At 56.6% G+C, this 12,586-nt stretch overlaps 1 protein-coding gene across 2 annotated transcripts; it reads left to right on the forward strand.

Annotated features, from left to right (window-relative positions):
* Window positions 1-1,787: 1,787 nt before the first annotated feature.
* On the forward strand, window positions 1,788-12,215 carry CDT1 (chromatin licensing and DNA replication factor 1). Of its 2 annotated transcripts, none has more exons than XM_006118868.5 (10): window positions 1,788-2,670; window positions 3,471-3,629; window positions 3,840-4,060; window positions 4,978-5,172; window positions 5,915-6,060; window positions 7,083-7,186; window positions 7,667-7,855; window positions 8,097-8,231; window positions 8,321-8,522; window positions 11,385-12,215. In XM_006118868.5, exons 1-10 carry the CDS (start codon window positions 2,116-2,118, stop codon window positions 11,546-11,548), a joined length of 2,070 nt encoding a protein of 689 aa, XP_006118930.3. In that variant the 5' UTR covers window positions 1,788-2,115; the 3' UTR covers window positions 11,549-12,215. The 2 variants fall into 2 exon arrangements, with proteins under 2 accessions (XP_006118930.3, XP_075795994.2); XM_075939879.2 differs by lacking the exon at window positions 11,385-12,215 and adding an exon at window positions 10,055-10,678.
* The last annotated feature ends 371 nt before the right edge of the window (window positions 12,216-12,586 follow it).

A 12,586-nucleotide genomic window follows, 5' to 3' on the forward strand; every position in this document is an offset into this window, starting at 1 on the left:
TTCGAAAAATAAAATTTTATTTTATGGTACAATATTGTTTTTATTTTGAATTACATATGGGGAGCACTATAATCTTTTCAGTGCTTAGGGCCTCTAAAGGTCTTAATCCGGCCCTTAGATCATAGCCACGTGGATATGGAAACAGCTGTGACCCAGATGTGTGCACCTTCTGTCTTTGAAGTCTGGAAGAGGTTCCCATTCACAGGGCTAGCCCCCTGCACTGGTTTCCAGTTGTCTTTACAGAATGCTGGACTGAACTGTTAGGCAACTGATCATGGCCTCTCCAAGGGGAGTTAATAGTTACACAGATTCTGAAACTATAATACCGTTTTTAGCCATCTTGACCCCTGGCATCTTTTGACTCGTCGTTAAGGCCAATGGCCAGTTACATTTTTGCCAGAGATTTGCTGGACATTGATCTAGCTAAGGAATTCAAATGGATTAATTAACCTTCAAGATAAGTCACAAAGGAAAACGTGCTAGTATCTTGTGTATTCTGCAGGATTAGAAATATCCCTAAAAAAGGGAGTTTGGGTTAATATCTAGGTTTTCATCTTGGAATTTTTTGTTTTGTATTAGAAATCAGAGGCCTTGACTTAACTTTGTCTGAGGCCCTGTTAGAGGATTGTTAATTGAAGTTAATGTGATCCATGAGAGCTCGGTGCTTTTAAAAAACAGGTTGCTTCTTTAGCTGCATAAATATGAATTTAGGTGCCTAACTTTAGGCACCCAAGTTTGAAAATGTTTGCCTTTAATACCTCTATGCCTCAGTTTCCCACTATGTAAAAAAAGAAAAAATCGTATTTCACATTGTGAGGATGTTGTGAGGTTTATCAATGCCTATAGTTAACGTGCTATAGGATGTTTTGGCAAAACAACAAATTGGTCAGGGCTATTATGACAAGTCAAATCCTTGAGGGGGGGGGAATCAAGTTTGGGGTTAACGATTTTAACTCGGGGTTGGAGTATGAAGCAAAAAGAACTAGTAATGAAAAGAAAAGCCATGAAAAAGCCAAGTCTAAAATGGGTCCCTGCGCTGGCTGGAAAACCACATCTGTTTGCTAACTGACAAGCTGGCAACACTGATAAGCTTGGAGGGAAGCTGGGGGCTGGAGGGTATACATGGGTGGATGGGGAAGGAGCCAGCCTGCCTGAGCAGCTGATCTGTGAGTTCTGTCCTTCTATCCTGAAGGCCTTACAGCCTCAGAATCATCCCTAACCTCATTCTGCACTTGTACTGGGCCCATCAGCAAACTGCCTTTTATGGTAAATTACACATCCCATTCCATTCTCTCTATTGATTATTAATATCTTTACTAGTATTCTAGTAGGCCTGGTGCATCATGCTCAGAGCCTGGGGACTCTATGCACGTGGCCCAGGGCTTACACACCAAAGCATGGCACCATCTCCTCTAGACTCCACAGGGGCCTGACTACAAGATGTGGGGAGAGGGGAAGGACTGTAGACTGCGGGCTACCTAAAGTGCCCCCCCCCCCCGAATGTCTGATCACATCACAGCCATTAATGGGCCCCCTTCAGTTACACCCATCGCACAGCAGGGGAACCAGGAGGTTAAGTGACACGCCCGAGGTGACGAGGGAAATCTGTGCCGGAGCAAAGACTCAATCCAGAGCTCCCCAGCCTGGCACCGACACCATCCTCCCTCTCGCAACGTGCGTGGGATCCCTCCCGCGGCCGCGCACACGCTACGACCCCGCGCAGCCTGTCTCAGAGAGGCCCAGCGCACGTGGGGCGGACGCGGGGGGCGGGGGGCTGCGGGCGGGGCCGCCGCAAGAAAACTGGCGCCAATTCTCCGCGCGCTCCCAATTGCGCAGCTGCCCCGGCGAAGGGGCGGGGCTCCCGCGAAAGTTCGCTGCGTCCCGCGCCGGGCCGAACGCGGAGTAGCCAGCTGCTGTGTGAACGTTCTACGAGCCTGGCCGGGTGGAACGCGGAGTAGCCAGCTGCTGTGTGAACGTTCTACGGGCCGGGCCGGGCCGAACGCGGAGTAGCCAGCTGCTGTGTGAACGTTCTACGAGCCGGGCCGCGCTCGGACCGCACGTGTCCCCGGATCGGGCTCGCGTCCCTCTCCGCTCCGCTCCCCCGGCACCCCTGCGATGGCTCAGCTCAGGGTGACCGATTTCTTCTCCCACAGTAAAAACCCCGCCAGGGACGGGCCGCTGGGCGCTAAGCGGAGGAAAACCCAGCCCGCGGCGGGAGCGGTCGGGGAGACGCGCCGCGCCGGCCGCTGCAAAAGCCGGCCTAAGGCGGCCCCGCTCACCCCATCGAGGATCCCTGGAGGAAGCGACTACGAGCCCCGGGTGAGCCTCGCAGGAGCCAGCCCGGGAGCGAAGCTGATCGGATTCGGAGATAAGGCGGTGGGGAGCGCTACAGCCGGGCTGCCTCCCCTGAGCCTCCAACAGCAGCAGCTGCTGGCCTCTCCCCGCACCCCAGTGCGCCCCGATCCCGGCTCCCCACAGCCCCCGGCACGGACACTGACGGGCAGAAAGCGCTGTAGACAGGAACCGGATCCTGACCTGGAAGCGGAGCGAAATCCCGGCCCCTCAGCCACGCTCCGGCCCCAGGAAAACAGCAAGAGAGCGGCCAGGAAGAAGCTGGTACTGCCCTCGGATGGAGAGCCCCAGACTACAGCGCAGGAGGCGCCCGTCACGGTAAGCTCCGCTCTGGGGGCCTTCGGCCAGCGCGCCCCAGGTTCGGGCTCCGCAGATCTGGGTTCCCTTTATAACGGGGCTTCAGTGGGTTCTGAGGCTTCTTGGGACCTTGCGTACCGCGTGCTGCGGGCTTGCCCGCGGCCGCTGCAGGGGCCCTAGCGCCTCCCTGTCCTGCCCGGCCGAGCCAGTGACAAAAATAGCTGCGAGATGAATTTGATGAGTTTCCTCTTTACAATCTGGCGCCTGGAATCCCAGCGCCCTGGGCTCTGCAGGGAAACGGTGACCCGCCATTGAGCTCTGCTACTTCACACCCCATTGAGGCAAACAGGCACCTCCCCGCCCAGCAATGAGTTTGTAATAAACCCGGATTGCTGGGCTCCTCGGGGTCCTGCTGCCAGAAGGATCCTTCCTCTGCCCTCACGCTGGTGGGAGCGAGTGTAGGCAGGGCTGGTATTCTGTGCACTGCAGAGGTTAGATCTGCTCTGACCAGGGCAGTGACCCTGCCGGTGGCAGGTGGTGGCCCCTCGATGCTAGGACTTTGGATGCGGCAAAGCCTCGTGGAGCTGAACTAGAGTGTGTTTGGAGGCGGGGGGAGTCAACGAACCCAGGCCGCCTGTTCCCTGGGGTTTTGCGCCTGCACCACACTGCTCAGCCCCCTTGGATTCACCGCCGGGTATTAGAAAATCCGACTTTGACTTGGTGGCTCCTAGCTAGAAGGTTTATCGTCCCCTAAGTCAGGGAGACTCCTTGGTGAGTGCCAGCCAGACAGCGAGGGCAAACCAATCTAATTCCTGTTGCAGGTCTCCAGCCCCTCTTCCCCGGCTGCCCTCCGACCTCCAACCCCATCCTCCCTTGACAAGAAGGTGAAGAACCTGGTGAACGTGACCCTCTCCCCAGGTCCGGCGAGCGGGCTGCCGTCTGGCCTGGCTGCTCTAGAGGGAAACATAAGCTTTAAGCAGGTATGGCAAGAGCAGCTGTTGCCCTGAGACTGGGAAGGGGCTCCACCGCCTTGTGCCCTTCTGCTGACTCGCCGAAGTGGCTTGATGGGTCATAGGAAACCCCCTCCCGCTTGGCTCTTGGAGCTGTGCTAACCTTCCAACCCCCTCCGAGCATCACTTGTAAACAGTCGTCTCCTCCTGCCCCTGTTACTTCCCCGCTCCCTATCGCAGGTTTCGAGCAAGGAGCTGACACAGCGCCTGCAGAGACTCCATGCCCTGACTCGGAAAGCCAAACTGCCAGCTTGCCCCTCCGAGACCTGCACTGACCTCAAGAGTCGCCTGAAGCAAGTGCAGGAGCTAGGATCCAAAATCCGCAACAGGAAGGCAGAGGAGGGGAAGGAATCGGGGCTGCAGCCGGCCAAAGAGACCTGTGAGCCAGCCGCGGAACTCAGGTAAGAAGCCACCTTTGAGGATGGCAGGAATAGCAATGTCCCTTTCAGGGTGTGTTTAAGCTGGTGCTGAAAGCAGCTCGGGGACCGTACACCTGGGTTTCCAGTAACTGCCATAGTCGGTGCTGATGGAAGTATTGCTGCTCTGGCTGTCCTGAAGGGCTAATCACCACCTGAAGGGCTAATCACCACCTATCAGGCAGAGGTAGAATGTAGAACAAGACACTTGGGTAGCAAAATGCTGCTGCACTCCAGTGGAGTCTCAAACATCCATGTTTCTGATGTTAATATCCCGTAGCTGGGGTTCAGCATAGGGGATCTTTAGACTCGGAGCCGGGACACGTCTGTGCCAGAAAGAAGCCTGCGCACAGTGCATGTGAGCCAATGCTACCGGGCCGGAAACTAGGCTATTTCTGAGAACGTCCGTTCCCGGGCGCCCTAACCTGGCATGGGAGAAGGCTCCCTGAGAGGTGTGTGGACAGCAAAAGAGGGAGGGCGTCTCTGTTTCCACGGTGTGGGCGGGGCAAGGCAGGGTCACTTGACAAATGCGCTACAGAGGTGCGCTAGTGACCATGGGATGAAACTCGCGTGGATCTTACTGCTACTGCAATGGGTGGGAAAAGATTCTGCCGCTTCAAATTCGAGCTGGACCTTTTCAGCTCATCTAGCCATTCCCCATCCTTGGAGAACGTAGAGGCAAAATATCGCTGGGGATGGGGATTGTACGAACATCCAGTCGTCACATCAGCACTGACTTGGAGATTTCTACCACACTGGCTGCTGCCAGGCTTCGCTACTGCCCTGCTTCCTGAGTAGCAAGCCAAGTGCCAGTCTGTGCACCCGCAAGCTCCCAAACACCTGCTCTTAACCTCATGTTGAAGCTACTTCTTGTGGGTCTAATTCCTGCTTATCCCTGGCAGCGAGAAGGCACCTGCCTATGAGCGATTCCACACCCTTGCTCAGGATGGTCCCCCCGGCCTCACTCTGCCCTATAAGTACAAGGTGCTGGCAGAGATGTTCCGCAGCATGGACACCGTGGTGGGGATGCTCTTCAACCGCTCGGAGACCGTAACCTTTGCCAAGGTCAAACAGGGTGTCCAGGACATTATGCGCAAGTAAGTGCCTCCTCTTAGGTGAGGAATCGCTGTAGCCGAGATCCGCGTTCGCTGTAACTGCACCAGGCGCTGTCGGTGTTTTCGTCCTTGTGCTGCGTACAAAGCAGATGCACACTGAGCAGCACTGAAGGAGGCTGGGGCTTGTGCTTTCTTATGCAAACCTCCCAAGCCCTCGGAGAGGGACCTGCTGAAAAGGGGGAGAGGGTGCCTCTCTTCTGGTTAACTGTGACATTCTGGATGGAATAGAATCGCGGTGCCCCTGTGGTGGGGGAGGCGTCTCGGATGCCAGCACAAGGAAAACTTGGCTGGAGCGTGGGGAGTGACACTCACTCCTTCCTGCATTACCTGTAGCATCTCTTACAAACCTGTTTCCCGTCACAGGAGAAAATCCTGACTCTCCGTGTTAGAGAGAGCAGAATTGAGGCACAGGCACTAAATGACTTGACCAAGGCCATAGAGGAAGCCAGTGTCAAGACTGGGAGTAGCCCTGGAGAGCCCTTGGCTCCCAGACTTGTGCTCAGAGCACCTCCCAGGCCAGGTTCTGCTCTTTAACCAGAAGCTCGTTGTCCCTCGCTGTTGATTCCCATGCGTATTGCAGGCAGGGAGTCTGCCACATGGGAGTCGGATCCCCGGGGGACCCCTGCTGCTCTGGTTTGCACGGGGCCCGAGTTGAAGCGCTTGTTGCCGCTGCACGTGTGTGTCGGCGTGGGTCCTTGTTTTGACTCTTCCTGCAATGCCTCAGGCAGTTTGAGGAGCGGAACGTGGGCCAGATCAAAGCCGTGTACCCCACGTCGTACAAGTTCCGCCAGGAGAAGAACATCCCAACCTTCAGCAGCTTCCTGAAGAAATCCAGCTACCAGCTCACCATAGAGCCAGTGCTGGGGGAAGGTACGTGCAGCAGCTTGCCCTCTGCTCGGAGCCCTTGCCGGCAGGCTGGGGACGGGCTCCCTCCTGGAGCCTGTTGGGAAAGGGTGTCTGAGGCTCTGGAAACCTTCCCCAAACGGGGTTGCGGGTCGGATCCGGCTGAGGCGGTCTGCCTGGCCGGCTCCGAGTGGGATGGCGATGTGGGGAACGGCTGTTCCCTGTTCCCGCAGTGGGTCCGGCGTGTGAAACTGTCAGCCTAGCAGTAGACCTGTGACCCTCTCAGGGGTTCCCCCAAAACTGGGCTTGGGACGCCGCCTGTCCTGGCGCTCCCAGTTCTGGCTCTGCTGTCTAGTTTGCTGGGATGCCGCAGGTGGGGGCAGCCGGCTGGCTCCCACGCAGTGGAGAAGGCGCTCTTATCTCGGAGCAGAATTGCTTCATGCCCCCCTCCGTACAGCTGCGGCCGTGCCGGGGTGTCAGATCTGCGCTAGGGATGTTAAATATCAGTTAATTGAATAGTTGATTAAGCTCACGAATTCCTATCTCGAACACTCAACTATTCTGTAGCCCTCGGGTGGGGCTGGCAGCCAGTGCGATCTAGCCCCACTCCCCACGCTGCTGTATCTGTATCCGAGGCAGCAGTGCAGGCTGCCAGGTGGGAACTGGCCTGTGAGGGAAGCTGGTTTAAAAACCAGCTCCCCTCATGGACTGGCTGCCATGGGGTGGCAGCAGCCCCGTCTAGTGGGGATCTGAGCTCCTGGACCAAGAACTGAGCTGGGCTGCCCGGCTCCTAAAATGCTTTAAATGCAGAGCCACAGCAGGGGTAGGTCCTGGACCCAGCGCGAGCCAGGACTGAGCTGGGCTGCTGGCCAGCCTGCTAAAAACTGTCCTGGCGGGCGGGGTGGGGGGAATGTGTGTGGTCTGTAGTGTGACCTGATAAGCTTTTGCTTATCAGTTAATTGATTAATCGACTACATGATTACATCCCTACACTGGGGTGCCGCGGCCGCTTTCCCTGGCACTGATGATGGCCCCTCTCTTGTCTCTAGAGGAGAAGGTGGACGGCCGCCCGCACTTGTCAGCATCACGCTTGCTGGAGCGCCGCAGGGTGTTCAACAGGAACCTGGTGAACATCGTCAAGCAGCATCACCAGGCGAGTGGCTTGGCTCTTTGGGGAGACTGGGTGCACAGTCGGCTCCTTCCAAACATCTCCAGTTCAGCGCTCCCCGGTGTGCGGTGGTGTGCCCTGCTCCGTCCTAGGGGCCTGGCTGGCTTTCACCCCAAGGGGCCTGGGAATGCCCCAGAGACGGGTGATCGCTAGAGGCAGAGATAAGAGTCCAGTTAACGGAGGAGCCTGGGGTCCCAAATCAAAGTACGTGGTGGGCCCGCCAAAGCGTTGTCTGTGGAGCGAGGCAGGGAGAGCAGAGGGTCTGGAACAATAACACTGAGGATCAAGATTTTCCTAATGGGGGAGACTTGTCCTGGGCTCTCCTGGCGTTGGTTTCTCGTAACCGTGGCGTAGCTCAGTGTCCGGTGAGCACAGCACGGCAGCGGCTCTAGCTCACGCTAACACAGTCCGACTCTGCTGGGTGTATGACTTGCAGCACCTGACTCACAACTCCCCTCGCTCCAGGCGTTCCTGGCATCCCTGCAGCCCCCGCTGGTGGTCCCAGACGGCAAGCTGACCAGGTGGCACCCCCGCTTCCGTGTGGATGAGGTGCCGGACGTCCCGCCGGCGGAGCTGCCCCAGCCCCCGCAGGTGGACAAGCTGACCACAGCCCAGGAGGTGCTGACCAAGGCCCGGAGCATGATGACCCCAAAGGTACGGGCTACAGATGTCGGCTGGTGAGCTTGTGGTGCTCTCACCTGGTCCTGTGAGCCTGTCGCGGGAACGCTCAAGCACACGCTTCCCGGGCACAACATTCCGCGTGAAACTGCCCTGCTGCGGGTCAAAGGCCCGGAGCTCGAACTGGGCGTTGGGACCCTCCCACACTGCAAGCGTGGGCCCCCTGGGCCTGCCTGGCAGAGCCCCTGTGACCTCTGACTCTCCTCCGCCTGGACAGATGGAAAAGGCTCTTGCCAACCTGGCACTCAGAACAGCTGGAACCAGCCCAGGAGAGCACGAGGCCCCCACAGCCGCACCCACAGCCGATTCCTCCAGTGCCCTGAGAGGGGTGTCCCAGGCCCTGCTGGAGAGGGTGAGTCACTTGTGCCTGGGAAGGGAGTGGCCCTGGCAAGCGGGAGCCTGGCGGGCATCTGACCCCCCCCTCGTTAATTCTTCCCTTAGATCAGAGCAAAGGAGGCTCAGAAGCTGCAGGCGCTGATGACCCGAAACCCGCAGCAGGAGGAGCGGCTCCTCATGATCTCGCGGCTGCCCGAGATGGCCCGCCTCCTACGCAACGTCTTCGTGGCTGAGAAGAAGCAGGCGCTGACGGTGGAGGTGGCGTGTACGCGGATGACGGACAGCTACCGCACCTCCATGACATCTGGTACTGGGGGGACTGGGCGGGGAGGGGTTGCCTCTGGCAGGGGAGGTTCTAAGACAGGCCTGGGGAAAATATGGCCCGTGGGCTGCAGACGCAGTGGGGAGCCCCAGGAAGGCTCCTCTGCTTGTCCGCACACTGCTCTGAAAAGTGGTGGCGGGGCTGTTGATCTTTTAAGACTTGAGCCTGGGGGGAGTGAGGGGGAAGGTTTCAGGCACTGCTCCCGCCCCAGCACAATCCCATTGGCTGGCTTCTGGCCAGAAACTGGCCAATGGGAGCTTTCTGTTTGAATAACAGGCAGCATGGGAAGCACCACGCCCCCCCCTCCCCTCCTGCTTGTGGCTGGGCAGGCAGGCTGGCTGAGAAACTTTAAGCTCTGCAAGCATTTAGCTCTGCAGGTTGGTCAGTTGGGCTGCTGGCTGGTAAGTCTCCTGGCCAGAATCTGCCTCTGACACCCCAGCCCCTCTCTTCTTTAACCCTCTGCCCCCCCCCCACTCAACCTACCCAAATCCTCTGCCCCCCCTCCTGCACCCATACCCCCTCCCAGATCTGGCACCCCAACTGCCTGCCCCAGATCACAAGCCCCTCCTACCCTAGAGCACAACCCAACCCCCTGCATCCCAGTCCCCTGCCCTAGGTCACAACCGCCGCCTCCACCCAAACTCCCTTCCAGACTCCCCTCTCTCCTTCACCCCAGTCCCTTCTCCCAAGCTCCGTTCAGCATCCAACCTCCATCCCAGACCCCGCACTTCCTCCATTCATATTGTGGAAGTGTGGGGCCCTGGACCACTGTCCACATTCTTGGCGTGGCCCCCGTCAAAAATGATTGCCCTTCCCTGTTCTAAGCCCTCTGAAGAGCCTCCAGTGAGTTTTGAGTCTCGCTACCCAATGTCTCCTGCCACCCACGAGCAAGAGGGTAGCTCAGCGGTTCTCACTTTCCTGCAGCGTCACCCCCTTCTGCCAACAGTTACTACAGACCCTGCGCCGCCAGCCTGGGTGAAGTGGTCAATGCAGAAGCTCAAGGGCTTCTGCCCATGCAGGGGGGTCTGTAACTTGACCCCTACCACCCGTGGTTGAAGCCCTCGGACTTCAGCTTGGGCACGGGGTGGTGCAACTCTGGCTTTGGCCCTGGGCTCCAGCGAGTCTCATGCCAGCCCGGGCGACCCTGTGAATCAGAGCTGTGACTCGCTTTGGAGCCCAACCAATGTTCCCGCTCATCGTTTCTAGCCGTGTGCAGAATGTTATATGCACTGAGGCACGTGCCAATGTGCACCACCAGGAGAGAGACCAAACCGAGCTCTGCGAATCAGCTGGGCGGCATTGGATGAGTGGCCGCCCCCGGGCACAGCTCACGGGGGACACTACTCCCAACCCAGGGTTCAAGGACTGCTGTAATAATGCTAAGCAGCACTGAACGGGCACCGTAATGCTCCCTCACCTTGCTGATGCCAGGGCTACCATGTTAACCACCACAGATTTGGTAGCTAAGCTATGGTGGTGAGGGGGGGGTCCCTATTGACAGAGCCTTTGCCTTCTAGCCTCACTTCTGGCTTGTGCTCAGTGCCAGTCTTGACACCCTGGAAGAGATCTGGTCCTGTCGGTGGAACAAGAGTGAACAACGCTCCTTTTCCCGCAGCCGTCTTCTAAGTTCTCCCTCCACCAAACCGCCAAGCAGTCCTGGGGCCCGCAGACTGATTTGGGAACAAGCTGCCGGGAGTAAAAGCCAGGCGGAAATGGTTTTTACCCACCATAGCTTAGGTCCAAATAAATCAGTTAATCGCTAAGGGTCTATCTACTCAGCAGCGCTATTTCGGGATAACGTGTTATCCCGAAACAGCGTTCTGCGTGCTGTAACAGCACGCGTGTTATTTCGAAGTACATTCCGAGTACTGGGATGCTTATTCCGGCTGCCTGTAAACCAGGGGTGGCCAACCCGCAGTTCATGAGCTGCATGCAGCTCTTCAGCCCAGAAAGTGCGGCTTTCAAAGCCCCCCTGCGGCTCATGAAGCCGCCCCGTGTGCCCCTGTAAACGGCCCCTGGCTCCCTGTGCTCACCAGGTACAGGGGAGCTGTCCAACGTGGTGACCGATGGGAGTCTGATATGGCCAAAAAGCCTAACACCTGTAGTTTTTAAAGGGGCAGCGGTGGGGAGCGCGTTTTTTTTTTTTTTTTTCCCCTCAACAATTCTGGCAGGGCTCGTCGCATTTTTTCCACCGTTTTGGCTCTTTTCGTTTAATGGGTTGGCCACCCCTGCTGTAAACCTCGTTGCATGAGGATGAAGGGAGACGCTGGCATAGCACTTTACTTCAAAATTAGCGCTGTGTAGATGGCAGCAAACTTCAAAATAAGCTACGCAATTTACATAGCTCAAATTGCAGAGCTTATTTTGAGGAATGTACCCTCGACTCCTCGTTTTTGTAGATACAGACTAACAGGGTCACCCCTCGCAGACGTCTCCCTAAGACCTGTCTTGGAAATCCAGGGTCTAGCCTTCGCTAGCCTGCTCCCCTCAAATGCTCCCAGTGTAGGTGCTGACACCCCTCCATCTGCTTGGCTGTGTGTTCCGTAGCCCCCAGCATGCAAGAGGAACTCTGGGGTAGCCCAAACTCCCAAAATAACAGCTGTAATCTGATGGAGAGAGGAGTGGGAACACCTCTATAGGGTTTCCCTACCTATATACCAGCAGTGCCAAGCACAGCCATATAAGGGCCGTCTAAGCTCAAAGCCTGGAACCAATTGCTGGGAGGAATTCCAGCACCCTGGTTTTGGGCCTTGGGAAGAAAGCAGAAGCCAGAACAGCTGCCCATGTGCTGACCGCTAGGGGAAGCTGTTTGACACTAACTTGCTGATCGCTTCTGGTTCTGTGCAGGTGAAATGGAGAAACATCTACGGCTCTTCTCGGAGCTGCTGCCTGACTGGGTCAGCATCCATCCGATCCGGAAGGACACCTACATCAAGCTGGACAAGAGCACAGACCTCAATATCATTATGGAGAGGCTGGCCCGGCTGACCAAAGAGGAGGAAAAGCTCTGATCCTGGAGGGGGGAGGGGGGAGGAGGAAGGAGGGATGGACGGGACTGGGTGTGAGATCTTGATTGGAATGTAGCACAGCTGGTGCAGAGAACTCTGCATGGTGCTGCTGGTGACTTCACTGGCTTGTACCTATGCTTGGGAAACCTAGGTAGACGAGCCACTTTGATCTTAAGTTGTCGCTTTGGCACAGACCTGGGCAACTCCCTTTCCTTTCAAACAGGAAGATCAGCGTTATGGTCACTTCTGCATGCCCTCCCCCAGCAGGAGGCTGCGTTTGGCTTTCCTGCCTCAATTGCTCCCCTTTTTTAAAGCTGACTGTTTAGTGACCCTAGTAACTTAGTACAACAAATAAAACTGCCCAGGGCCACAGTGGAAGGAGTGTTTGAGCCTCTCCCGTGGCATGGCTGAAGTTACATAAGCTACACCCCTGTTCCCCCAAATAACTATGTAAAGAGGAACCTTATTCAAGGGAATTAGTGAGACACCTTCCAGTCGCTGAGGGTGCTGTGGGGCCACATAAGCAAGCAGGAATAAGACACACGGGATTTCCTTTGGGGGCTGTTTTTAACGTGTTCTGCTCTGGGGGGGGCAGGGAAGTGCACCTGGGCCATGTTTGACTCCATGTACATATTGTTGAAATGTGTTTATTAAACTTTTTTAAATTGTTGCCTGCTTGCGAGAGAATGCTTTTGCCTTACACAGTGGCAGCTTCAGGCGTCCTTAACTCCAGGGGTAGGCGCTGAAGCTTCAGCAGGAACGTGGGAATTACGAGGAGGGGGAAGAGCTGGGTCGTCAGCCAATTCGTGCAAATGAGTTCTTGGAAAAAATGAGCAGGGTTTGCAGAGAAATGAATGTAGCTTCTGTCCCGCCAGAGAGCGAGGGGCAGCACCTAACCAGGCCTTCAAGAGAAGGGATTGCTCACAGCTTTTGACAACTGCAGCATGAATGGAGCTGGCACAAGGGAAGCACGCCCTCAACTCGGCTGTCTGATTTCTTTTTCCACCATGAAGTAATGTCACTCCTTAATCTCAGGGCTTG

The sequence above is a fragment of the Pelodiscus sinensis genome, chromosome 12, assembly GCF_052426305.1.
Source record: "Pelodiscus sinensis isolate ZL-2025 chromosome 12, ASM5242630v1, whole genome shotgun sequence".
Classification (NCBI taxonomy): Eukaryota; Metazoa; Chordata; order Testudines; family Trionychidae; genus Pelodiscus; species Pelodiscus sinensis.

What these genes read in the sequence shown, in the direction of transcription:
- CDT1 (XM_006118868.5), top strand. Translation starts at nt 2,116, where the DNA reads ATGGCTCAGCTCAGGGTGACCGATTTCTTCTCCCACAGTAAAAACCCC. An exon ending in GGAGCATGATGACCCCAAAG is followed by an intron (nt 7,856 to 8,096) that starts GTACGGGCTACA and finishes CCGCCTGGACAG; the next exon opens with ATGGAAAAGGCTCTTGCCAA. An exon ending in CCCAGGCCCTGCTGGAGAGG is followed by an intron (nt 8,232 to 8,320) that starts GTGAGTCACTTG and finishes TTCTTCCCTTAG; the next exon opens with ATCAGAGCAAAGGAGGCTCA.